The sequence below is a fragment of the Anoplopoma fimbria genome, chromosome 20 (genome assembly GCF_027596085.1).
Source record: "Anoplopoma fimbria isolate UVic2021 breed Golden Eagle Sablefish chromosome 20, Afim_UVic_2022, whole genome shotgun sequence".
Lineage (NCBI taxonomy): Eukaryota > Metazoa > Chordata > Actinopteri > Perciformes > Anoplopomatidae > Anoplopoma > Anoplopoma fimbria.
Window position 1 is genome coordinate 6,231,219 of NC_072468.1, and position 25,734 is coordinate 6,256,952.

At 39.6% G+C, this 25,734-nt stretch overlaps 2 protein-coding genes across 7 annotated transcripts in view; one reads left to right on the plus strand and one right to left on the minus strand.

Annotated features, from left to right (window-relative positions):
• Window positions 1–3,800: 3,800 nt before the first annotated feature.
• Window positions 3,801–17,866, plus strand: ctnnb1 (catenin (cadherin-associated protein), beta 1). 3 transcript variants are annotated; one of them, XM_054622468.1, is made up of 17 exons: window positions 3,801–3,974; window positions 10,344–10,394; window positions 10,926–11,150; window positions 11,260–11,513; window positions 11,615–11,853; window positions 12,230–12,431; window positions 12,665–12,809; window positions 12,984–13,087; window positions 13,257–13,415; window positions 13,601–13,804; window positions 14,414–14,572; window positions 14,795–14,914; window positions 15,320–15,470; window positions 15,681–15,802; window positions 15,920–15,980; window positions 16,705–16,955; window positions 17,264–17,866. In XM_054622468.1, exons 2-16 carry the CDS (start codon window positions 10,382–10,384, stop codon window positions 16,917–16,919), a joined length of 2,373 nt encoding a protein of 790 aa, XP_054478443.1. In that variant the 5' UTR covers window positions 3,801–3,974; window positions 10,344–10,381; the 3' UTR covers window positions 16,920–16,955; window positions 17,264–17,866. The 3 variants fall into 3 exon arrangements, with proteins under 3 accessions (XP_054478443.1, XP_054478445.1, XP_054478444.1); XM_054622470.1 differs by having other exon boundaries at window positions 13,281–13,415; XM_054622469.1 differs by lacking the exon at window positions 3,801–3,974 and adding an exon at window positions 4,853–4,877.
• Window positions 17,867–18,855: 989 nt separating this feature from the next.
• Window positions 18,856–25,734, minus strand: part of ulk4 (unc-51 like kinase 4) — a 75,212-nt gene continuing 68,333 nt past the window's right edge. For all 4 annotated transcript variants that reach the window (XM_054622474.1, XM_054622473.1, XM_054622472.1 and 1 more), the window contains exon 37: window positions 18,856–19,092. In XM_054622474.1, the coding sequence (XP_054478449.1) occupies window positions 19,017–19,092 (76 nt within the window). In that variant the 3' untranslated portion in view covers window positions 18,856–19,016. The remainder of the gene's footprint in view (window positions 19,093–25,734) is intronic.

The following is a 25,734-nucleotide window of genomic DNA, read 5'->3' on the forward strand; positions in this document are numbered from 1 at the left end:
AGATATTATCAGCAAAGATGCACAATGATTCAGTCAGTATGGAGAATACATTTAGAAATCAGTCTTCACTTGTCCTGCATTGAAAGTTTGCTCAAATTGAGGGGCATTTGACACATTGTTTTACTACTTAGAGTAAATATTTAGTATTGTAGTGTAAATGAATACAGCTTTATGTTTTGGGAACGACATTTATTAACATACAAAAAAAATTGTCATTACAATTACAGTCCTATTTTTTCTAAAATATGTTGTCTTGATTTCCATACCAATCTGCATTTTCAATAAATTGCAGGTGTAAATACTCGTCCAGTGAACTCCTCACGCTGCCATGATGAAACAGGAATCCAGCTGGAAGAACAAGTGCTGTGTGGGCTCCCTGAAGTGGTGCAACACTGGGTCATTGGAGAGCCACAACGTATTTGGGAACAGAAAAGTCTGTGTTATTTCAGCACAGCCTGTTGGATGAAGGGCCATTTCAAAGGCATTATGGATTAATCTTTGGCAGGATCTCTCTAGGATCAAACAAAATTGGATGTTTAACCTCACGTGTCCTAGAGCTGAGAGTTATCTTGTGATAAACCAGGATAGAGAGGATTGAATCTGACCCACATTGGGTTAAACGTCATATACTTGTAAATTTATTTGAAATGACTTCTTAAAAAAAAAGAAAATATAGTGTGTATAGACATCCTTCCTCAGGTGAGTGTAATCCCAACCTTGAAAAATGATTGAATTCATGCTGTAACATTTTGTCCCATTACTGTTTCACTCCGCAAAAAGAAGAAAAAGACTCAAGGACTCTGTCCAGTCTTTCTCCCCAATCCACTTTACTATTTTTGTTATTAATAAAATAATTTTGTTTCTGAACATTCTCCCCTTTCATTTGATGTCTAACTACTCAAAAAACAAACGAAAATAAGAAAAACTTTGAGAATTTTGAGCAAGCTATGCGATCACCTGATGTCCTTTTCAGGTTACAAAAAGTGACCTTTTCAAATGCACAGTTCTATTTATTACTTCATATTGCTGTTCCTATTTTGTACACAGAAACACAGATTGACAGCTGCAACCTCCCATATCTTCACTTATCTTGAACTGTTTGTTATACTTGGCTGGGTGTAGAAATATAACCAAGTTCAGTTCAACAGGAGCAGTGATTGAAGGGTCTAAATGTAACAGGCATGGTGCAATTTCACAGTTAACATGCAGAAAAAACATTTTCAGAGACATTAAATAAGATTATTTACCCTGTGCTCTTACTCCAGACCCAATGGTCATGGAGTGATGGTGCCAATCTGGGTCTGACTAAAACTACTGGTCTATAATTTAAGTCCAACTCTGTAAAAGCACTTTTTTTAAAGATACATTTCTACATGATTTATTCTTAGAGCTTTTGCTACAAGTAAAGGCATTGTGTGACATAAATAACATACAGTTGGGATAAATAATAAATGTGTCACAGAGACATTTACATTTTGAAAGGTCTGTAAACCGTGGGGTAAAAGATGTCTGCATTTTGATTTATGATTGATTAACAGAGTTCAATCAGGTGCAAAATAAAAACACTGGGTTACTCTAATTGTGGATATGTTTTTCTGATTCATGTGTTGCACAAAAAATTCAAGGTTAAAATCAATGAACTTGATATATTAATCATAATAACCAGTAATATACACAGTTATGTTTTCAGAATAATTTTAGAAGGATTATATTCCTTGAAAAGGTTTAGGTTGGGGGAGCTCTATTTCAACAGATGGAAACTTCTTTTATGAGGAAATTTACAAGTAAACTACTTTACAAGACTGTGCGCTTGATCCACAGATACAGATTACACTACCTTTCCACAGATACACATTTTGGGAATATGATTAAATATCTGCAACCCAGAGTATTATGTCATCTTGTTTTCTTGAAGTCACTCTCTATGCCATGATTTCGTTCCTGTTTGGTGCAGGAGCCGGCTCCTGCGACATCACGTGGCTACATGAACCGAGCCAATTGATTTCACAAATCATGACTGTATATTAAACTGACTGAAACTGTCATTCCCGCTGTGGTTTGAAAGCCATTCAAAATTAAATCAATCACTCGAAGCTGCTGTAATTTTTCAATGTTGAAATCTAACGACACAGGGCGGACTCATTCTGGGTGATGTGTCACATATTGTGTATACTGGCTGTGATGATATAATTCCTTTAAATCCTATCTAGGGACTTCTTTATTGATTGTTTTGAATAAGAGTTTGGCTTTCTGTAATGTATTTCACTCACATAGTGAAATTAACGGTGAATGAAATAGCCTGTAGGCAGATGAGCAGAGAGGAGTTCACCTTTGTTTGCCAATGACAGTATTCGCTGTTGAATGAAGGGACAGTATGAAGGTAGCACATTTCCTGCTCTCCACCTTTATTAACACAGAGAATAAGGGACCAAACACTGACTAGAGGACTTGTAATGCATATTTAAATTTCCTATGTGGCCTATCCACTATCGTGTTATATTATTATTGAGCCAAATAGAAAGTCATCTGAAAATTAATAGCCACAACTCTGTGATCTCAGAATAAAGGGGAGATCACACTACTCACTTGAAGGACCTCGGCTATGCCCATAGATCACTAATAATTTTGATGACTGAATTTATTTTTAATGAAGTCTTGTAAAATGATTAATCTAACTCTGCAATATTTTGAAGCAATAATCCTTTTAGCAATGCATGCATTGTTTGATCAATTAAGTCTATAATACAATTGCCTGCACTCTGATTTTCTCCCACTCAAAGCATGAAAACAGTAGTGATGATTCACTTCCTTGAGATATTTCCTTAGTGGATGAGATATGATCTTATTCACAAACACATCTGAGTCTATTTCAGTAATCAACATGGAATCACTGACATTCACTGACTCACAAATGAATCACTTACACAAGGTGCTCCGACCTGCTGAGTGACTTTTTCTTTATCTGTTGGCCTAATCACACTGTTTCCTTTAGGAGGCTCATAGCCAATGAACTGCTTGCTGAACTTACACATGTAGGCCACAATAACAATTTGAATGGCCAGCAGCAGAGGGGTTACTGAACAAAAAAATCCAGCTCTTGAGGCTACTAATGTTTGACAGACATCTAGTGCCTATTAATTGACTGCCAGTGTAATAAAACAGCATCTCCTTGTTGAGTTTTTCTTGTTTGCAGTTTCCATTATTGTGTTTTATTGAACTTAATTTGACCCTAAGCATCACCTAGCTTTTTGAGTAAACAGTTAATTGTAAGGTATTTCAAATGAAACCCACATTTTGTCTCCCAGAACTTGCCTTTTCATTACTGTGTTTATTACTGATTGTTTGGACTATTTAAACTTGTTTTCTTTTTGTAAACGGTGGGGTTAATTATTTGTTTTACATGGGGGCAGGTGACAGTTGGTGGGGACAGGAGTGATACTGTTGACCACTCTCACTGTCCCACCATGTATAGGTGAAGGAAATGATGCGCTTTTTCACAGTCCAAGAGGTTTAACTTGGGGGAAAGGAATCGGATTTCCTTTTTGTAGTCGGCCGGAACTACGTTCAATTGTGTATTCATACTCTAGCTGTATACATTGATTTCATCTTGCGCTTTTCGTTAAATCATCTTAAACTCACAACCAAGGTGTGTATTTATTATGATGGGCAATCATACGCGGTGACATGTAAGAGTGGCATAAATCAAAGACTAATCATATTTTAGTTTCTACTTTTTTCGTGCGCACGGCAGGATATGTAACCGCTGGAGGTGTGCTCCGTCCTATATATATGCGCCGCCATCTTACATTTTCCAGTGTCTGCTGTTCCGGCCAAGTCATTATTGACTGACTGCGGAGGGAGTGGACGAGGGCTCCCCGCTGACGCTCGCCTTCACATTATTCTCGACTTTTGCCACTTCTAGGAGGATTTTACTCTCCAGGATCAGAGTAGACGGACTCGCTGTGTTGACAAGGGTAGGCTTCAACATTCAATCAATCTATCGGCTCTACCCAGTGTCTCCCTCGGCTCTGACGGTGCTGGTGTGCGGGCCAGCTGGGATGCCGCCGCCGCAGCAGCAGCAGCAGCAGCAGCTAGAGAGCCAGCGGCAGATATGTGGGATATGCCGGCCGCTGCCTGATGGGATCGTAACTACTACTCGTTGACTGTGTGGTAGCCCCGGGGCTGTGTTGTGTAACCTGGACCCCCGTTAGTAGTTAACGCTAGCTAGATGGGTCCGATGGATTTCACTGCCTCCCAATTGATCTGGGAGTGGACGCCGTGGTGTGTCCCGCTGGTTTGAGTAGTTAACGACAGCTGAGGATAGTTTACGATAGTTAACGACAGCTGAGGTTGGTTAAGGATAACTAAGGGTACTAGTGGCCCACTAACGCTGCTGGCCACATTCCTCCACTCGGACTCGTGTTTGTATCGTGTGTTCGCCTCTGGGTCGGCTGTGGGAGGCTAAACAGATGCCATTAGGCGTACATACGGCGTGTTAAGCGTGGTAACTTTTCCATAGTTACTTGGTCAAACTGAGCTGGTTAGTTACCGTAAAGCATTCCTCCCAAAGTTGAGTTGGAAGTTCGTAAAACTGAAAACCATCCTAAATGTGAGCCTTGAATCAGGCGAGTTGCCAACAATAGTCGCTCAAAACTCAAAATAACTGGTTTATATGTGAGTGTGTTGTAGGTAAAGTTTCTCCTGAGTGTGTTTTCCACTCGTCCTCTTTAAACAAAGACCGACACATTCCTCTCAGCCGCTGTGCTTTGGGAGGAAGACGAGGAGGAGCCAGAGGGTGAAATGTGAGTCCGTGGTGTTGTGAAGTCAGGGGCCGCCGGCAGCTGTGGGGAGAGGGGCCGCCGCACACTGTTATCCGGGTAGGTGGTGGTGGTGGGTGTTGGTCTGCTGTATTAAACGTGTTGGCTGCTTACTTTTGCACAACAATGTGTTTTTGTTCGGCTGCTGCAGAGGCACAGACGGGCAGCTTGATAAAGTTGCATTTCTCTCCGGTTGTCGCCATCCTGCCGATACGGACGACAAGCTTCAGCTGGAAAAGGTTTTTTTTAATGTGGTTTAGTATTACAAGAAGACGTGGCGGTGTGAGTTTCCAACAGCATTTATTATATATATTTGTATTTATTGGGAATCATTTAATGGAGATTAAGCTGCGGGTGGAGGATGTTTACGTCTCATTAAACGATTCCAGGTTGTTGTTTTTGTTGTTTTTGTCACGGAAGCTCTGAAACCAAACGTGTTTATTTTAAATGTGAACACAGGAGCAGGGACGAGTTGTCTTTGCAATTACTGAACACATAGTCTCTGGTGTTTTCATGCCCAGTAATTCACTGCTTTGTCTTTTGGTTTCTTTTAAATGGGTTAAAAAAAAAATTGTTTGCGTCTTTTTGTGGTCCTTTTTAGAGAAATCCCCTATCAGATTACACAATGGAAACCAAAAACGACAAACCAGCCATCTCGTCAGCAAAATCTCCTTCTAACGGTACATTAACATTTTTATCACTAGCGTGGGTGTAGTCTACATCGGAGACCGGTAGTGGTATGTTTTGATATAATCCACCTGCATAAGACTGTTCCATGAACCTTTGCAGAGGTGTTGCCATTGCCTAACACTGTTATTTTTTTTATTACTTATGACCCACCTTTGTGTCTGCAAGTGGTCATTTGTACGCAATTTCTAGATATGATGCACATTTTTAAATGTACCAACTTATACGATAATAGTTGTTATTTTCGATTTTATTTCAGAAATTATTTTCTGCTCGAATCAGCTTTGTCCTCATTGGGAGGTAAAGTGAAGAAAAGTGTTTTGCGTTTTTGTACTATTCACAATCTATTTGTTTTAATTACCCCCTTTTAAAAAATAATAATATATATATATATATATATATATATATATATATATATATGGATAATTATTGCGCAGAAGAAGGGAAACGTCAACATCATATGGCCATTGCTTGAATGTCCCCTGGAGCTCCTGTTTCTCACTGGTCATTTTGCAGTTGAAACACCGACCTAAGCACTGCAGCGGCCGCAGGCATTCAGCTCATTGTGTTGTTGGCAGCCGTCAGTGAGTGCTGCTGACCCTGCACATTACATGGCTAACATTGAAACCTTTGGCAGCTCCTTTCTCTCTGCTTCAGCTGATTATACAGCTGGTTTGGGTCATTAACTAATATGGATGTATTGGACTCGTTAGTTTTTTTGGGGGGGGGGTTTTTCACTTGAGAAGAAATTTACTTTGCATGAGTTAAGACGGATTTAGTTTTTTTTTGGATTGCCTGTTCTCAATAAATATATATATATTTTTAACCCAAGCACAGTGTGTTCCCTCTAACTAATGAATTGTATGTTATTTAAATGCAACAGCATGCTAGGAAGAGGCTGTAAAATTTAGCTACAAATGTCTGTAGCCAAAGGAGATAAACCTCCAAGCTCACATGCACTCACTTTGTGGCTCACATATGCTGACAGAATGGCATTCTTTTCTTTTCATTGAGAGGAAATATGATTGAAAAGTTTAGATGTGCAAAGCTGCTTTGAATTCGTTATGAATTAATAGATTTGATTTTCAAACCTCCTATGATTGGTTTATTTAGTGATGTAAGCGAGGATTATTTTGTGTTCCTGCATTTGCAATATAGATTTTTTTTCTTCTTATCCGCTTGAAGATGTTTAGTAATGCAAGATTTCCCACATGGCTTACAGATTTCTTTCACGCTTTCCTCCTAGCTTCTGATGTGTCTCGATAATTGGTTGAACTCAGTTATATTAGACTGTGTAGGTGTCATCGTGGACCTGTAATAACTTGCTGTTCAAGTCTTATTTTGTTTGTGAGGTTCAGAATGAAGGTATCTCATGATGGTTGTCAGTCATCTGACTTTATGCCTAATCCTGATTGAGTTGCCCTCTGTGTGATGTAAAGTAAGATCTATATGCTGGGAAATCCTGATGGTTCATTAAGCCCACCTTGTATGAGACAGATCTACACTATTGCAGGACTTTTCTTCATGGTTGAAATATGCGTTCATTGATTTTATAGATTATAATTTTCTGCCTTGTGTTACTATCAAGGTCCTTGCCGTTCTTCATCCAGCTCTGTTTACAAATGTTATGAGTTGTATTCCCAATGCTCCTTTTTTATGCTGTCTCTTCATGTTTGTCATTCACACATTAATGAACTCTGGCTCTCTATTTGTACACCATGTTTTTCATTACTATGCTCAGGGCAGTGAACCTGACTGAAGTACACTTAGACTGGCCGTCCAGTTCTGTGCTGGAGCAGTAAGCCTGTCATTTAAGTGTTGACCTGGGACAGAAGGTCTGTGATTACACTTCACTTCATAGGGTTTTGTGTGCCTGTGGCCATGAACATTTTTCAACATTTAAATTTTTGTGTGGCTGGAAGATAAAAATGTGTTTGAATATCTACACGCAGGGCTGCATGTATGACTTTCTATACCTTATTTCATCCCATATAATGCTTAAGGCAGCCATCTGACTCTGGTAACTGGTGTGTCACTCATTAGTCATCTGGTTTAAATTGTATGGCTTTTAACTGGAGCAGGCACGGCTCTACATATTGGATTTCACATCTGGCTTCAAAGAAACCGTGCGTTTGGATTTTTGTGGCCAGGCTGCTTGCCTGATATCAAGGAACTCTGACCGTTAACTCAAAAAAAACTCATTACAGTAAGAGTCTGACTTCTGGGTAAGGCTGCTATTTGTGTGTCTCAATTGGAGACCAGACTCTGCTGGTTTGCCCATCAAAAAAAAACTACATCTGGCTTTGGAAGCTACGCCAGTGATAAAGACCCACATTTTCCACCAGTGTGAATGATAAATGGTTCCACTGTGCGCTTTGATTGTATGTTTGATTTGTATACAGCCTTGTGGGGGACATATGGCACCCATTAGGGCAGGGCTAGGTTATGTGAGGGCAGGCCTGCAAAGCGTGGGAGGATGGTGTGTGAACAGTGAATTTGAGTTGGTGCGTTTGTGGTCAGAAGCAGCAGTCTTGGGGCCTGACTCAAGATTGCGTTTTTGAACACAAGAAGAAATTCAGAGTAGTGGTAGTAGAGTTATCATGAGTGTATTTGCATATTGGCAGCCATTTAACTCCACAAACTCCCACACATTCACCGGCACTCATGGCAGACTGAATTTTTACCACAACATGCCTGGCCGCTGTCTATTGTATGTCTTTCATTTCATTTAGTCTAGTTTTTGTTTTTTATTCTTTACTTCAATGATGTTCTTCCTCAGGATAACTTGTATAGAGCCTTTTCAGGCAGGATATTAAAAAGTCTCCGATAGAAGGCTGTTAAACATGTGACAAAAGGTTTGAAGCGATGGTGTTCTGTTTGTATGATATTTGTTAGCGTAATCTCCTCAAGGGTAGAGAAACTATGCAGGACACAGACAGTTAACCGCAACTAACGATCAGCAAGGTCATTTTTGATAAATGGTTACCAACAAACAAAAAACTATATACCTTTTTTAAATTGAGTCGGTAGTTTTTCTCATACAACAGGGGGATTACAGGGTCAGTCACAGTTAACCTCCGTCTTTGCTGTAGTCTATAAAATGCACTCAACAAGCCGCACTGTGTGGTTTAGAGAGAGGAAAAAACAGCAGTTTATATATTTTTATGTGCAAAAAGATAGTGGTATGATCTCTTAAGTGCTGTTCGGAGACCTGAGAGTTGAGTCTCTATTGAAATAATGAAGGTGATTACGTCACATAATAATGAGACACCTTGTTGATCTCTCTGAAACAGGACCTCCAAGATTCATGGTTGTGATGTAACATTTCCTGTCAGTATGTAAAACAAAAATAGCTGATACATTTTTAGCGATGCCGCATGGATTATGTTACCGTAACGGTATTTGCTACTGTTGATGCAGTCTTTGGCTGACTTAATGACACCTGGCAGCCTGCATTTCCTGCACAGTGGGAGTCATTTCGAAAGTAAATGGCTATTTCACTGGCAGAGGTTATTTATTGCATTATATTTCATTCTATTACAACCTCCAAAATCAGAAATAATGTCCCTACTGTCAAAATTTGGTGTACCGTTGAGTGATCACACAGAAACTTGAAATATCAAATTAGTTTTTCATAGCCATTTTTCATTAGTTATTGCTGTCAATACGTCTGACCTCACAACAGTAACCCAGTGGAACACCTGTTGCATCCAGCCTTGTGGCAAGAAGTGCTGCTTAGAGTTTGAATATAACACATTAACTTTCCATGGGGACAAATAAAAAATTGTCTGCCAAATATTCCTTTTGCCTAAGAGAAGTAGGTGCGGTTGCTCTGTTTGGTAAGAACATCATACTACTCGTAGTGCAGTATTGTGTGTTTGTTTAAATATATACAAGGCACTGTATTCAGCGTATGGTGTTAAATAACTTTTCTTAATGGCTGGTGCTGAACAAATATTGGCACAACAGTATCCATGTCAAATGAAGTTTTGGTAATTAAAGGCATTTGACAGTTGGCAGGTCTGGGGTTTTAACTTGGTTAGGTTACTGCAGGTTGTTTTTAGTCACCTACTTTCTCCAGGAAGGTATGAATAAATGATTGGCTCTTTAGTTGCCTAGCTCTAATTAACCTTAAGTTTTAAAGCATGTCCAAACTGGTACGCCATGTTTTGAAAGGATTTGATCGCTAGTTTTCTGTACGCTTAATCTTGAAATAAACATGTACAAAATAGATTTCCAAATCTATGGCTATACAGCCCCTGTTTGTCTCATTTTAGCCATGATTTTATTCTGCAGATTTTTCTCATCTCCTGATTTTGCTGGTTACTGTCATAACGTATATCTTTTGAGTATGAATTGGAAATATTCCCCCTTCAATTTCCCTTGTTTTTCCTGAATTACTCCCCTCCCCCTTGCTCTACCTCTCTTCTGCCATTGCCAGTGTTTACTTTCCTGCAGAGTGTGGTTTCGGCTTCAAAGCAAGCACAAGAATGTGTATACCCTCCTCCCTTCTCCTGCCTCTTTTCTCCCCACCCAATGCTCCACTTCCCCTGTACTTTCCTACCTAAATAGTTTTTAGCTGCTACACTTAATGATGGCTTTGTGTGGGAGCTGCTGCTGTTTGCATGGTTGCATTTGACAAAGGAGGAAATCCAAGAAAGGAAGGAGGCAGGAAATGATGGAAACACAGCCAATATACTTGACTGGAATATTTTCTCCTGAACCTACAATAATATTAATTTCTAAAAGCGTTTTTCTGCTGTTACCTAGGTAGGAATGATAGAAGGCGAGATGCCACTAAGGCAGTATGACTGACCGCTTTTTTCCTCCTGTTTTCAGATCAGGAAGCTGTGTCGGCCGCGGTTTGAGAAAGGAACATGGCTTCCCAGGGTGAGTTGATGGTTTTCAGACACACACTCGAACTCTTTCACCTCTTTGCTCTCTCCAGCTTCATCATTTGTCTGCATCTCTCTCTTGCTCTCCCCACACACACACACACACACACACACACACACACACACACACACACACACACACACACACACACGCGTGCATTGACTAGTACGCAATGTGTTGAACTTGCAGCATTTCAAAATCGGCCCCTTCTGGTGCAGATTTATGTTCTCATTAGAGCAAAGTGAATTAGTTATTGATTTCAATTTGAAACTTGGAGCACATGTAGAATCAAACTTTTATGTTACAATAATGTTGTAGCCATTGTTTAGATGGTTTGAACCCCACACTGTTTCTTAGACATTGTAAAGCTGTCCAATCCAATATCTCTTCATTATATTGTCTTTTGACAACATTTTAACAAGAATTTCATCCCTTTTTATATACTCAGCTTCTTGGTCATACTGACTTTTCCGAATGTTTTTCATTATGTTGATGCACAATTTCTTATTCTTCGTCTCTTTCCAGCTGATCTGATGGAGCTAGATATGGCCATGGAGCCAGACCGTAAGGCGGCAGTCAGTCACTGGCAGCAACAGTCTTACCTGGATTCAGGCATCCATTCAGGGGCCACCACAACTGCTCCCTCTCTCAGTGGGAAAGGTAACCCCGAAGAAGACGATGTCGACAACCAGGTCATGTACGAGTGGGAGCAGGGCTTCAACCAGAACTTTGCCCAGGAACAAGTACAAGGTAGGTCATAATACCCACAATTCACTGGTCTTTTGAGGGAGACACTTATGACCCTAGTAGCAGTTTGAGTCCCAATATAACAAAACAACTGTTCTTCTACCTCTACTAGACATAGATGGTCAGTATGCCATGACGCGTGCCCAGCGGGTGCGTGCAGCAATGTTCCCAGAGACTCTTGAGGAGGGCATGCAGATCCCGTCCACACAGTATGATGCAGCAAACCCCACCAATGTTCAGAGGCTGGCAGAGCCCTCGCAAATGCTCAAACATGCTGTGGTCAATCTGATCAACTACCAAGATGATGCTGAGCTGGCAACCAGAGCAATACCAGAACTCACCAAACTACTCAATGATGAGGACCAGGTAGTTGCCCATGAAAACTGTGAAGGCTTTTGAAGCCTTTGAGTATTTTTGAGTAGCTTTCCCTACGGTCATTCCCTAACATGTGTGCATGTCCCCACCAGGTTGTAGTAAACAAAGCAGCAGTGATGGTCCATCAGCTTTCAAAGAAAGAAGCTTCTCGCCACGCCATCATGCGCTCTCCTCAGATGGTGTCGGCTATTGTCAGGACCATGCAGAACACAAACGATGTGGAGACGGCTCGCTGCACCGCGGGAACACTCCACAACCTGTCCCATCACAGAGAGGGCCTGCTGGCTATTTTCAAGTCTGGAGGAATACCGGCTCTAGTTAAAATGCTTGGGTATGTAATTGGAGGATGGAGTGATACAGGATTTGCAAGGGTATTTTTCTTGGGTTTCCATTTGTTTGATGTGCTTTAGCTCCCCAGTACAGTAAGGCATGGTGTGGGATGTTTACACAGATGCTGGTAAAATAAATAAATGGTGCTGTTTGGTCAAATCCAGAGTTAAACAAAAACAGCATAACTTGGTAAAACGCTTCTTTCTGATAAATAAGCCTATCAATTGAGATAGGAGAAACATGAGGGATTACAATTGGCTGCTAACTCATCAAAGGCAGAGAGGAAGGACCCCTTGAGAAACCTAATCCATTATATTTTTAGTTGTGGATATTTCCTAGTGGGACAGTAATCTAATAAGCCTTTGTTTGTTCTGCAGTTCACCGGTGGACTCCGTCCTGTTCTATGCCATTACCACTCTCCACAACCTCCTCCTGCACCAGGAAGGAGCCAAGATGGCTGTCCGTTTAGCCGGGGGTCTTCAGAAAATGGTGGCTCTGCTCAACAAGACCAATGTCAAGTTCTTGGCCATCACCACTGACTGTCTCCAGATTCTGGCCTATGGAAACCAGGAAAGCAAGGTGAGGTCCAAGTTGGCAGAGGTGTGTGTGTGTGTGTGTCTGTATGTGGTCAAAAGTTAATACAGTGTTAAAACCAGTTAATACACATGTAGCTTTTTCGATGTGTAAGTTCATGCTTGTGTGATAAATTGGTCTCTGCTTGATGCATTCAGGCAAAGTTACTCCTCATGCCACTGTGGCCATTATGGCGACTCTAAACCCCTTACCTTTTTGTGCCTTCTCTTGTTGTGTAGTTGATTATCTTGGCCAGTGGTGGACCCCAGGCATTGGTCAACATTATGAGGACTTACACCTACGAGAAGTTGTTGTGGACGACAAGCCGTGTTCTCAAAGTTCTGTCAGTCTGCTCCAGTAACAAGCCTGCCATTGTTGAAGCCGGTATGTTTGGCCTCCTAAACATTTTAAAATGTTGTAATATGAGCTTCACTACCTTTCTTTCAGCTTATTTAAAACGCAGCAGTGCAAACTGCTTAGTCTAGGAACATTTAGTGATTTGAAGTGAAATGTTTCACATGCATATACAAACAACACTTTTTCCTTTTCTTTGTCCAGGAGGCATGCAGGCTCTGGGACTCCACCTGACAGACCCCAGCCAGAGACTGGTCCAGAACTGTCTCTGGACTCTCAGGAACTTATCAGATGCTGCCACCAAACAGGTAACAAGAACTGCCCCTTGTACAAACATTACAATCTTGATTGTCAGTGATGTAACTCGGCAGAAAGATGATAAACTCAACTATTTCTGTTGCTGTTTTTGAATTCATCTTAGTACCAATTGTTCTCCATGCTGTTGAAACTGCGTACTAATCTGTCCTTTCATGCTAGGTTCACAATTGTCTTTCTCTCCAGGAGGGGATGGAGGGTCTCCTAGGAACTCTGGTCCAGCTGCTCGGCAGTGATGACATTAATGTGGTGACCTGTGCCGCTGGCATCCTGTCTAACCTGACCTGTAACAACTACAAGAACAAGATGATGGTCTGCCAGGTCAGTACACACATTTAGTGACGGTTTTCAAATACTGTCCTCTAAATATTTTTGCCAGAGTATGGTTCTGAGTGTTCAAACCGTTATTATTTCCTCACTTGTGGTTACGCTTTCATAGTCTCCACCTAGTAAAAGCGAGTCCCCGTTAATCTGTTATACCAACTGTTTTTTGTTTTTTTTTGTAGGTTGGAGGTATTGAGGCATTAGTTCGCACAGTGCTTCGTGCCGGAGACAGAGAAGACATCACAGAACCAGCTATTTGTGCCCTGCGTCACCTCACATCTCGACACCAGGACGCTGAGATGGCACAGAATGCAGTCAGACTGCACTACGGGCTGCCTGTGGTCGTCAAATTACTGCATCCGCCATCCCACTGGCCACTTATTAAGGTACACACACACAGACTTGCCAGCAGAGGCAGCCACATAAGCTGCTTATTGCCCTGTCAGCCACTCATGTGTCTTTTCTTTTAGTGGTGTTTCCAGTTAAAATCGGTTTACACTTGAACACGCCTTGAATCTAAAATAATGGGCCAAGCCTGCCACAGTATAACTTCTGTGGAAAAGTGGAGTTGGCTATTAGTCCATGCAGGCAGCTTCGGGTCTCTCAGGACTGAATGTTTTTGTGAATTGAGAATGCAATACATTACTGCTGGAAGATCCGCTGGACGTGTCTAAAACCTGTAGATCTGCTAACTGTGATCGTTTTAGGCCCGGTCAAATGTAGAAGCTGCAAAACCGTGTCAGTACTGGCGTATAGTATCTTGTAGTGTATTTGTACTGACAAAAAAAAGCATTTCATAACACAAAGCTAGTCCAAAATTCCCAACACAATTCACCATCAACAAGGAAGGACATTTCAAATTAAATGTTGATAAAGAATGCCTTTTCTAAACGCACTTTTGGCTGTGGCTCTTTATCAGATGTGACTAATGGCTACCTAAAGTTGACATTTAGAACCGCCTTAATTGACATTTACATATGTTTGTTTGGCTACAGGCTACAGTTGGTCTGATCCGTAACCTGGCTCTGTGCCCTGCAAACCACGCTCCTCTGAGGGAGCAGGGAGCCATCCCCCGACTGGTTCAGCTGCTGGTCAGAGCACATCAAGACACACAGAGACGCACCAGCATGGGAGGCACGCAGCAGCAGTTTGTGGTAAGAGCTGACACACACACACACACACACACACACACACACACACACACACACACACACACACACACACACACACACACACACACACACACACACACACACTTCCATAACAACACACTAGCACGCCATAATTAATGGGAGTATTGGACATGCAGAAATCAAAAATGTAACTCTAGAGCTCTTGTTAGATTAACTTGACTGACTGAGTGTTTGTGTCATTAGGAGGGAGTTCGTATGGAGGAGATCGTGGAGGGCTGCACAGGAGCACTTCACATACTGGCTAGAGACGTCCACAACAGAATAGTCATCAGAGGACTCAACACCATTCCACTCTTTGTACAGGTAAAAAGTAATATTATTTTTGGGGGGGGCCTTGTGTCATCATGTTGAAATCATACTGACGCATCATTGAACATAATCTTTATTGTCTTCAACTATGTTATGTGGTTCTTGGAATTCTAAACTGCGAGATATGTGATGATAAATGGTTTTCGGTACCATTTTGGATTGAATAGGGGTTCTGAATATTACAAATGTCAGTAATTGTGTCATTGAGGTAGTTTAAAAAAATAAAATAAAATAAAACCCTCTCTGCCATGGTTGTTCCTGGATTCTTGGTTCAAGTTCAATTAATTGTACCACCTGTTGAGTGCGTGGCCGTGCACTCCAGGGATCTCTGCTTGTTGCATCCTCTCAGATCATATGTGAGTACTATGAAGGCTGAGAATATTTATTTTCTGTGTGCAGCTGTTGTATTCCCCCATTGAGAACATCCAGCGTGTAGCAGCAGGCGTCCTGTGTGAGCTGGCTCAGGATAAAGAGGCTGCTGAGGCCATCGAGGCTGAAGGAGCCACCGCACCGCTCACTGAGCTATTGCACAGCCGCAACGAAGGAGTTGGTATGTTCAGAAAAAACACGCTAATATACATCAGGGATCATTTTAAGCTATGCAGATGTCCAGCTGTGAAATTATCAGTTTTCTACAGACTGTTTTTATTTTCATTGATGTAGTCAAGTAAAGTAACATTTTCTGTAGCTATAATCATAGAAATGCCTGGCCTCTTGATTGGCTCTCTGCTTTATGACTAAACCCTCCATCTTCCCTCAGCTACCTATGCTGCAGCCGTTTTGTTCCGTATGTCAGAGGACAAACCCCAAGACTACAAGAAACGCCTCTCTGTAGAACTCACCAGTTCGCTCTTCAGGACTGAACCAATGGCCTGGAACGAGGTATGAAGCACTCAGACACTGTTGTTTTCACACTGCAAGCGGATGCTTGTTCACCGAAGATGACTTCAACGTGTAGATAAAATCCTTGTCTTTCTGTCTCTGTGTGTTGCTTTACAGACCGGAGACCTCGGTTTGGATATTGGAGCACAGGGAGAGCCTCTGGGCTACAGACAGGAAGGTGAGTCACCTCTTCACCTCTGGCTGGCTGGGAGACTCCCATGAGAAACACAGGAGGGGACATGGATGTCACAAATACCCTCATGTTCTGTTATTGTCTCTAAATCCATGGTCCTCCTCCTGCCTCCCTCATGTGATAACACAAGGACATTTTGTTACGGTCATGGCTGAGCTCTATCTGCCCATCTAACCATTGCAGATGACAGGATTGGCTGTTAAAGGTCATGATACACAAGCAAATGAACACATTGGTGAAGGGCAATCATGATTTCAACTTAAGGATGTAGATTGCTTTATCCCTGCTGTCACACCAAAAAAGGCAATACTGGTGCTTGTAGTTATTATCACAGTTGGCCATCTTAATTGTATGTGCCCCAGGACCTTGAACTGTGTACTCACCAATAGGCTAAGAGTTCAGGGTTAGCGGTTTATTTTTTATTTGCACTACTCTCCATTCCGCCAGCCAAATAAAAACAAAGACACGATGTTGGTGTTGTTGAGAGTACCTGGCCACCACAGATGGATTTCTGTTGGAGGAACCAAACAAAGCCATCAGTTTGAGTTCAGATAGCTTTGTCTGCTGGAGGATGGAGGTGTGCTGTGTTGCTGTGTATTGTTACGTGTGAATCATCGTACTACTGTGTGAACAGCTTGGTTTGTTAACATGCTTCTAACAACTGCTCTGCTTCCCCCGCCTCTCCCCCGTCCACTCCTTCCTTCCCCAGACCCAAGCTACCGTTCCTTCCATTCAGGGGGTTACGGAGGAGACACAATGGGTATGGAGCCCATGATGGACCACGATCTGGGTGGGGTCCACCACCCTGTCCAGGACTACCCCCCTGTAGATGGGTTGCCTGACCTGGGACACGCTCAGGAACTGATAGAGGGCCTTCCGCCTGGCGACTCCAACCAACTGGCCTGGTTTGATACCGACCTGTAAATACGATAACCAACATTACACTACACTTTTTACTAGGTAAGAATATCTTCACAGTAGCCTTCTATGCAAAAAAATTGATCTACTTTTACGTCTTGCCCCCAAAAGGCCTAAAAACAGGGGGAGGTTTTCTCTCTTTGTGGCGGAGAGGAGGGAGAGGAGAGTGGGTTGTACTCACTGTGGCTGCTGCATGTTTAGACTGGTTCTAATTGCAAAGCTTTTTGATGTGCGTTTGATGTTACTTGGTGTTTGATCTGTGTGTGGTCTTAACCAACATCTGTGCCCTGTCTCCTTTCTCTCCCCCTCATTCCTCCTCCCTTATTTTTCATTCTCTCCATCGTTTGCAGCTGTATCATGTGATCTGGATGAACCTGCATTGTGATTCGCCCATATGGAGGAGGCGGGGTTTCAGAAAGTGCCTGAAGAAGACTCAACAACAGCAAGCAGAGTTTCCTGTCTATGGGAACTCCATTGGGACAAACTAGATTTAAGTGCGGTTCTGTTCTGGTCTCAGCCTGATGGTGGGCTGACTTCAAATCCTGATGACACACAGATTTCGATCTCAACAATTAATTTTTGAAAAATGCTTTTTATGTACTGTTTTTCATTTTTCTTTAATTTGGTTGTTTCCTTTTTTATCCCCCCCCTCACGTCTATAATGGTACAAACTGATTCTAGCTTTTTTCATTATCCTGAATTATGATATTCATCTCTTGTTTTTGCAGTCCCTTGTATTTTTAAATCACTGGTAGTGTCGAGTTTTTTTTTTTTTTTTTTTTTTTTTTTTTTTTTTTTTTTAAGTGGTAATGCTCCATCCAAGTAAAGAATCTGATCCATTTTAAATGGTGTCCAAACACTAAAGTTAATCAGTTGAATTGTATTCTGATGAAGTGTAACATTGTGTAGCTTTTGTATAAAAAAAAAAAAAAAACATGAATTGGAAATCATGGTCCAAATATCAAGCTATTTTCTTGCTTTAAAGGTGGACACTGATGTGTCTCTGCTGTTCCAAAGGGGGTGTAGCTGACCTAGCTGGATGGGTGTGGCTGTGGAAGGACAGGGGTGGAGGAGGGCTCTTATTAGTCTACTGTTACTAAGGGGTGAGGTAGTAGGAAGAGCTGGTTGCTGTAGCCTGCTGTGTTCTGAAACAATAAAATGGACTGTCATTTCACCTCGACGCCTCCGTCTCTAATTTCACAAACACCTTAAATCCACACGTATGTAACGCTACACAGACACTTACTTTTGGAACGTTTATTAAACTAGAAAAACGGATCCACCAGTTGTGGAAAAGAGATAAAATGGACCTGCGGACACCATGCAGCAGGGTGCCTGGTCAGTTCATCTTCCTCATTAGAATTGGTCAAATTGCAGTTAGTATAATTTTTGATGAAATCAAACAACCGAGTCAGCTGTCTTAGCTGTAGATTAGTAACAATTGCATACAAAATTTGTTTTTTCTTTTTTTCAGAGGACATGGTGTTGCATGGAAGAGGCTGGAGAGGTTAGAGTACTGTTACCAACATACTACACCCTGTGTAGCATCATAATTACAAAAGACATGTTTCAGTGTGTAATGGAATAAAATATTTTAGAAGTGTGTTGCTCAAGGCCACATTCAAAGTAGACATTTGTGATTATGTCAGTTAGTGTATATGATCTCAGACATATGATAATTCTGATTCAAAGTATCGAGACACATCTGATGGTTAGTGGTTTGACGCCTGTAACAGTCATTAACTATCATGCTGTAATCCTGAGCAGTTTGAAGGATTCTAGATGGATGCTTTGATTTAGCTGTCAGCCATATCCATTACTGTCATTGATCCAATTTGCACATTTGATGAGTCCTATAGAGGGATGCACTGAGTGCTCTGACGCCACACAATCATTTATTATAAAGATCAAGCAAAAGACGAAATGGTAATATCTCAACATTTTATTCCAAAACTGACTACATCTTGAAAGAACAATCCTTAAACTGATTATTTATAGAAACAAGTTACCTGAAGAGAAATTTTAAAAAGCACATTACCAGTCATAAGTATCTTTATAGTTCCAAGATGATGAAATATTGGATGGCTCTGGTTTGCTTAGGGTTTATGGATTAAAATGTTTGTGTCCAGAGATCTCCTGAAGGATTTCAGCAGCCAGTGGGATCACATCAACTGGACACCTGGGACAGAGAAAAAATATTAACTGTATCAAATTCATGTTTAACTAGTGACACAAAAATATGATTTCAAATTTTCTTTAAAAAAAAGCTGGGGGGAGATCTTATTGTTTCATGGTTAAGAGGCAGACTATACTATGTCTTTTCATGACCTTTTTTAGGAATACCATATAATTACTTTTAGAAGCTTCTTTGACATACTATCATAAGACTTTCAATGACTTTTGTTTGGCATACTTTACAATGTTTCCCCCAACATACGATAAAAAAACTTTCTGGGCAGTTTTTTTGACATAATTACTTTTTTGACTTTGTTCAACACACAATTTTTTTTTTCAACATGCTTTACTACGACGTTTTTCAGAAAAAGTCGTAGAAAGATCCGTAAAAGTATTACATTTTTTATATTTTTATCTACTGTGACTTATTCTACTTTTTGGATCGGGGTTATATCTGGACTGTGATCGTGCCTCCTGCTGTGGCCCTGCTGACACCCACTGCTACTACCACTATTATTATTAGTCACATTACTATTATTATTCCCTGTACTATTACGCTTATTGGCTTTGCTTCTACCCTGGAGTCTTTGTGATCTCACCTCGCAGGTTTCCATAAATCGTGGCTGTACCTGGAATGTGGTTGTGCTTCCTGCTGTGGCCCTGCTGACACCCACTGCTACTACCATTGTTATTATTAGTCACATTACCATTACTATTCCCTGTACCATTACGCTTATTGGCTTTGCTTCTACCCTGAAGCCCTTTTTGCTTTCTCGCCTCGCAGGTTTCCATGAATCGTTGTGGTACCTGAACCGTGGTCGTGCCTCCTGCTGTGACCCGGCTCACACCCACTGTTACTTTGATTATTATTATTATTAGTCACTATTCCCTATATCATTATTTTAATTCTACAATAGACATTGCTGCTTTTATTATAATTAGTCTTAATTTTCTCCTTCGTTACTCTGCTTACTACTGTGATTATATGAATAATTTATGTCATATACATTGAATGTGCTGTAACTCTGTTATGTTGTTCATTCTGTACACATGACATCTATTGCATTCTGTCCATCCTGGGAGAAGGATCCCTCCTCTGTCGCTCTCCCAGAGGTTTCTTCCTTTTTTCCTGTGCCGATGTGAGGGTTCCGGGACAGAGGATGTCGCATGTGTACAGATTGTAAAGCCCTCTGAGGCTAATTTGTAATTGTGGGCTATACAAAATAAACTGAATTGAATTGAATTATTTAGATTTTTTTTCAATTTACAACACACCATACCATGACCTTTTTAAACGTTTTTCTAAATTACTATACTATGACTTTTTTTCGACATACTATACTATGACTTTTTCGACATACTATACTATGACTTTTTCGACATACTATACTATGATTTTTATTCTACTTTTTTCGACATACTATACTATGACAACTTTTTTTCACATTATACTACTTTTTTCGACATACTATACTATGACTTCTTTCTTTACTGTCCTACTTTTTCGACATACTGTGACTTTTATTCTTCTTTTTTCGACATACTATACTATGACTTATTTTGATTTTTTGACATACTATACTATGACCTTTATCAAAAATACCTGCCTACTTTTAATGAAACCTTTGCTAACATACTATTATACGTCTATTAAAGGTATATAATGACTTTTTATGACAAACTGTGATCTTTTATGATATTTGTTACTGAAAATGTTTCATGGCATAATATAGTTATTTATAGACTATTTATGACCTTTTCATGACATACAATACTATGATTTTTTGATGGCATTTTTATGATACCAAACCATACACATTACATAACCACAAAACCCCCTCTCTCTCATTCCTTAATTCCTGTCTACCTCTATCCATCTATTTAAACTGTTTAGTCGAAAAAAGACAAAAAAAAAATCTAAAGAAAATCTAAAGAAAGTGATAATAAAAGCAGTCTCTCTCTGCACACTGAATTATTCTAAACATTCATAGTGCCATCTGAATTCCTGACCATTTATGAACATCAGGCTTTTAGCATCTAAAAAATGATTTCACCATGCTACTTTACCAATATAAAGCAGGTACAAACTTTACTAAAACACACAGTTCAAAAGTCTCTATCACACAGGGGGCATGTAAACTTCACTGGTGACCAAACACAAGTCTTCATCAATACTTTAAGTGCAAAGTTGTTATGTCTTGTATTGAATAAAAAAGTATGCACATTCAACATAGAATCACAATGTACAGTGTACTACGTTGCATATAAATCTGTAAATATCAAAATAAAAAAGTAATGCTTGATAACTTGAACCCCCCTTCTCTTCCTTTCAGGTGCCTTTGAGGTCAACCTGACAGCCAAGCCAGCAGAAGGCCACACAATTAACCTAATTAACAGCACTCCAAGAGGCCACATACATCCTTGAAAGTTGTGAGTACAGAAAACATAAATTTGATCCTTTAAAGTTTTAAGACAAAATTTTTAGTTTAGAGTTACTCATTAAGTCCCTGTACTTTCACAGTCCTAAATAGACACTAAGCAGCTGCTCGGAGGACAGCGGAAAATATAATAATTGGTTTTAGATTACGGTGAATGGATATTACAGAACCGAATTAGCCTTACACCAGGCTTACACCAACACTTGGAGCCACAGATGGAGTCAAAGAACTGCAAGCAAAACTTAATGGACGAGGAGCTTCCTCACTCTGTTTTCTTCATCTTAATCTATTCTTCACAGAAATACAGTAGGGTTAGTCCATTCGGAACAACTTGGTCCTCAATAATTGGCCAGACGATTTTCAAATTGGCTTTAATGATGACTGACTAAAAACATAAATTCACCCACCCCTTCCTTACATGTTTGTCTATATTAAAATAAAGAGAAATAAATGCCTGACCATATGACATCATAGTGCTTTAGTAAGTGATAAAATAAAGAACAGTTTACATTTACCTATGGCAGAGGTGAGCTATTCTATAAACCAATGGCACCCAACTTTTCTTGTCTACTCTGACTACTCTGATGTTCCAATAATTTCTGTACACAGGACATGATCCTGAAATTGTGATATTTGATTCTTTTTTCCATTATGTTTGCAGATATAAGGGGGCAGCATAACTGACGGCTTTATGTTTGGCTAAAAGCATCAAGAAACATGAGATCAGGTTTAGGCACTCAAGGCTTTTCTTCAGCACGGAGAACTATGAATGATGCCTCTCCCCTCCCTCTACACTCGCTAACGCTTGAGATTTTGAAAAGGCATTCCTCAGGTTGCCATGGTAAAGTCCGAATGACATCATTTGGGTTGGGATCTCAGCCCAGACCTTCACTCTCCTTCCCACTCTTCTTCTGTCTCCTCTTTCTGCACCAACCATTCTCTCTTTTAGATCCCTCCCCCCTCACAACTTCTTTCATCTCCTGCCCTTTCTCCTAAAACCTCTGCTCCCCTACTTCTACAACTAAACCAGTGGGAGTGTGCCAGTCTCAGCCACTTCAAAGGCTGGAGCTGATCTCCGCTTTCATCTGCCAGAGAGGGAGAGGAGAGAGAAGAGGCGAGGCGAGAGGAGTAGAGAAGTGGGAGAGGGGTAGTCCAAGAGAGAGAGAAAGAAAGAGGTGAAAAAGAAAGAAAATGGAGGAGGGGAAATGGGTATAGAGGGTGACAAAAGGGAAGAAATGGGGTGACCAAAGAGAAAAGAGGGGGGAGGAAGGGGAGAGAAGGAGAGTCCTCTAGAGCAGGACAACAATACACCTTTATTATGGATCTGAGAGGGCATGTGTGTGATTGAGAGACAGAGAGTTTGTATATAAAAGGGAATAAAAGCTACTACTTGTGTGTATTCATTGTGTGTGTGTGTGTGTGTGTGTGTGTGTGTGTGTGTGTGTGTGTGTGTGTGTGTGTGTGTGTGTGTGTGTGTGTGTGTGTGTGTGTGTGTGTGTGTGTGTGTGTGACATGTCGCTAGTCTGATACATCAAGAGATCAAAGGAAGCATGGTCACTACGGCGACAAAACCCTTGGCTCGAAGAGCGAACACACATTCGGCCCACATACTCATAAAAGGCAGCCAGATGCAAAGATACATGTGCACACATGAACACACAGAACCAGCCCACATACAATGCATTTGAAAATTGTTGGCATCATGGGTAAATATCAGCTATTAGAAGGTTATATTTATTTTCATAACTATGTGAAATATTGTATGGGTTAATCTACAAATGAAGAAATAGGTAGTCCTGTTTCTAGCAGCAGCTGATTTTTAGATTTGGTCCTATTTCATTTTTTACAGATAGTGGAATTTAATGGATGTGCGTCTGATATGTCAGATTTAATACAGCCTCCTGCTTTGTAGTGCATTGCACTTAACATATATCTTTTTTTATAAATATGTGTATAGTGGACAAAACAATTATCTCATAAATTATCTTTCACCTATAAAATTAATTTAGCTCTTGAATTTAAACCATGTATAAATTATGATATTTTTAATGTAAAAAAATACTGTGAGTTCTCGTCATTTTGTATGACTAACTTTATTTTACATTTTACTAAACATTACTAAACAATCTATACTATGACTTTTTATGATATTTGTATGGCATACTATTCTATGACTTTATGGTATTTTCAAAACATACTGTACTATGACTGTTAACATATTTAAAAATGTTTTTAACATAATATACTATACATTTTTATGACATTTTTTAACATATTATATTTTGACTTAATAAGACATTGTTGTGACATTTTTATAGCATACTATATTGATGATTTTTAAATTAACTTTTTAATGCCACATACAATTAATTTAGCTCTTGAATTTAAACCATGTATAAATTATGATATTTTGTATTACATACTTTATTTTACATTTTTATTTACATTTTGAATACTAAACAAACTATACTATGACTTAATATTATATTTTAACTAACTTTTAAATGGCATACTATACTATAACTTTTTATGAAATATTAAAATATTTTTACGAAATTTTGCACGATAATCTGTACTATAATTCTCATGACATTTTTTATGCCAGACCATACTTTGACTTTTTGCAACATTTTTATGACATATTATACTATAAAGACCTTTTTTATGGCAAACTATAATATGACTTGGTTTTATCTTTGTAATGGCACACTATACTATTCATTTTTATGACATTTTGTATGATAAACTATGCCATAACCTTTAGTACATTTTCTCGGAAATATCATTTTTAATGAATTATTATAGCCTACTAAAATATAATATTTTGTGACATTTGTATGTTATACTTTACTCTACTTTTATGATATTTCCAGACAAAATCTACAACTGCTTTTCGTGACATTCTTATGAAATACTACACTATGACTTTTATGACCTTTTTGCATATTATAGAATATTTATTCCTATTCTTATGCCATATTATACTAAGACTTATGTCATACTATTCTTTGACTTTTTTGTTTACTTTTTATAGCACACTATAAACTTTGATGATACTTTTAAAACAAAAAAAAAATAACATGACTTCTTATGACATTTGTTAAGGCAAACTATAACATGCCATGTTTAAATTGTTGGGATGGTACCCTATGATTTTTTGACATACTGATATATGATTTTTCTCATTTTTAATACATAATTTACTATGACCGTGACATTTGATGGTATACCATAGTATGACTTTTTTTATGTATTATATGTTCCCATTTAATTACATTTTTAATGAATTTTATGGCATACTATGACTTTTTTTTACATTTTCTATGACTGTTTCTGCTATACTTTGCAATGACTTTTCATGATGGCATACTATTATGACTATTTAAAAAAAAGATATATTTGTTTTTATGGGATACTATACGACTTTTGTGACAATTCTTTTTTACATTTTTCTATGCTTTTAAGACATCATTTTAACTTTTTATGGCATGCCGTATTCTGACTTTTTATGATATTTTGTATGATATACCATACTATGACATTTTAGGACATACTATAAACCATTTCTTATGACATTCTATACATTAACTTTTTCATGACATATTATACCTACATTTTTATGATATTCTTAATGACTTTTGATGGCATACTATTTCATGCTTTTTTAAGACAATTAGCCAATCAAAATGAAATCTGGATAGAAGATAAAAGATTGTCGAGCTATTAGAATATTAATCAAATGATACAATTCAGGCCTCACGAAATATCAAATGGTGGCTGCAGGCTACATCGGGCGTAAACTTAGACCTATTTATAAACTGCAACTACTGTGGTCTATAAAACCTTCACACTCCTTCAGCTTTGACAAGGGCCTCTTACTGCTCAATCTACTTTTGCTTTTGGACTCATTGGTGTTTGACACTAGCCACCTCCTTTCAATTTCTTCCGCCAGTTTTCAGTACTCTGGTTCGGCTGCTGTCATCCTCTCAAGTGACAATTTGATAAATGATTTGCAAGCACTGGAACAACTGCTGACAAGGACACATTTTCTTCTTTGGACAAGAGCTCATTGAGCGTGATGAAAGGCTTAAGGATAGTACCAGTTTCCTCTTCCATGGCCCACTGGTCTGTGAGTTAAGTCCAGTGTTTAATCAGCCATTTCGGTAACGTTTGGGTAAGACAGTACTGCTGAAATGGGCCACCACGGC

Excerpts from the sequence above, each read along its gene's own strand:
- ctnnb1 (XM_054622468.1), top strand. Across the intron at positions 11,151-11,259 it reads TGCCCAGGAACAAGTACAAG|ACATAGATGGTCAGTATGCC; the intron begins GTAGGTCATAAT and ends TACCTCTACTAG. Across the intron at positions 12,810-12,983 it reads GCCTGCCATTGTTGAAGCCG|GAGGCATGCAGGCTCTGGGA; the intron begins GTATGTTTGGCC and ends TTCTTTGTCCAG.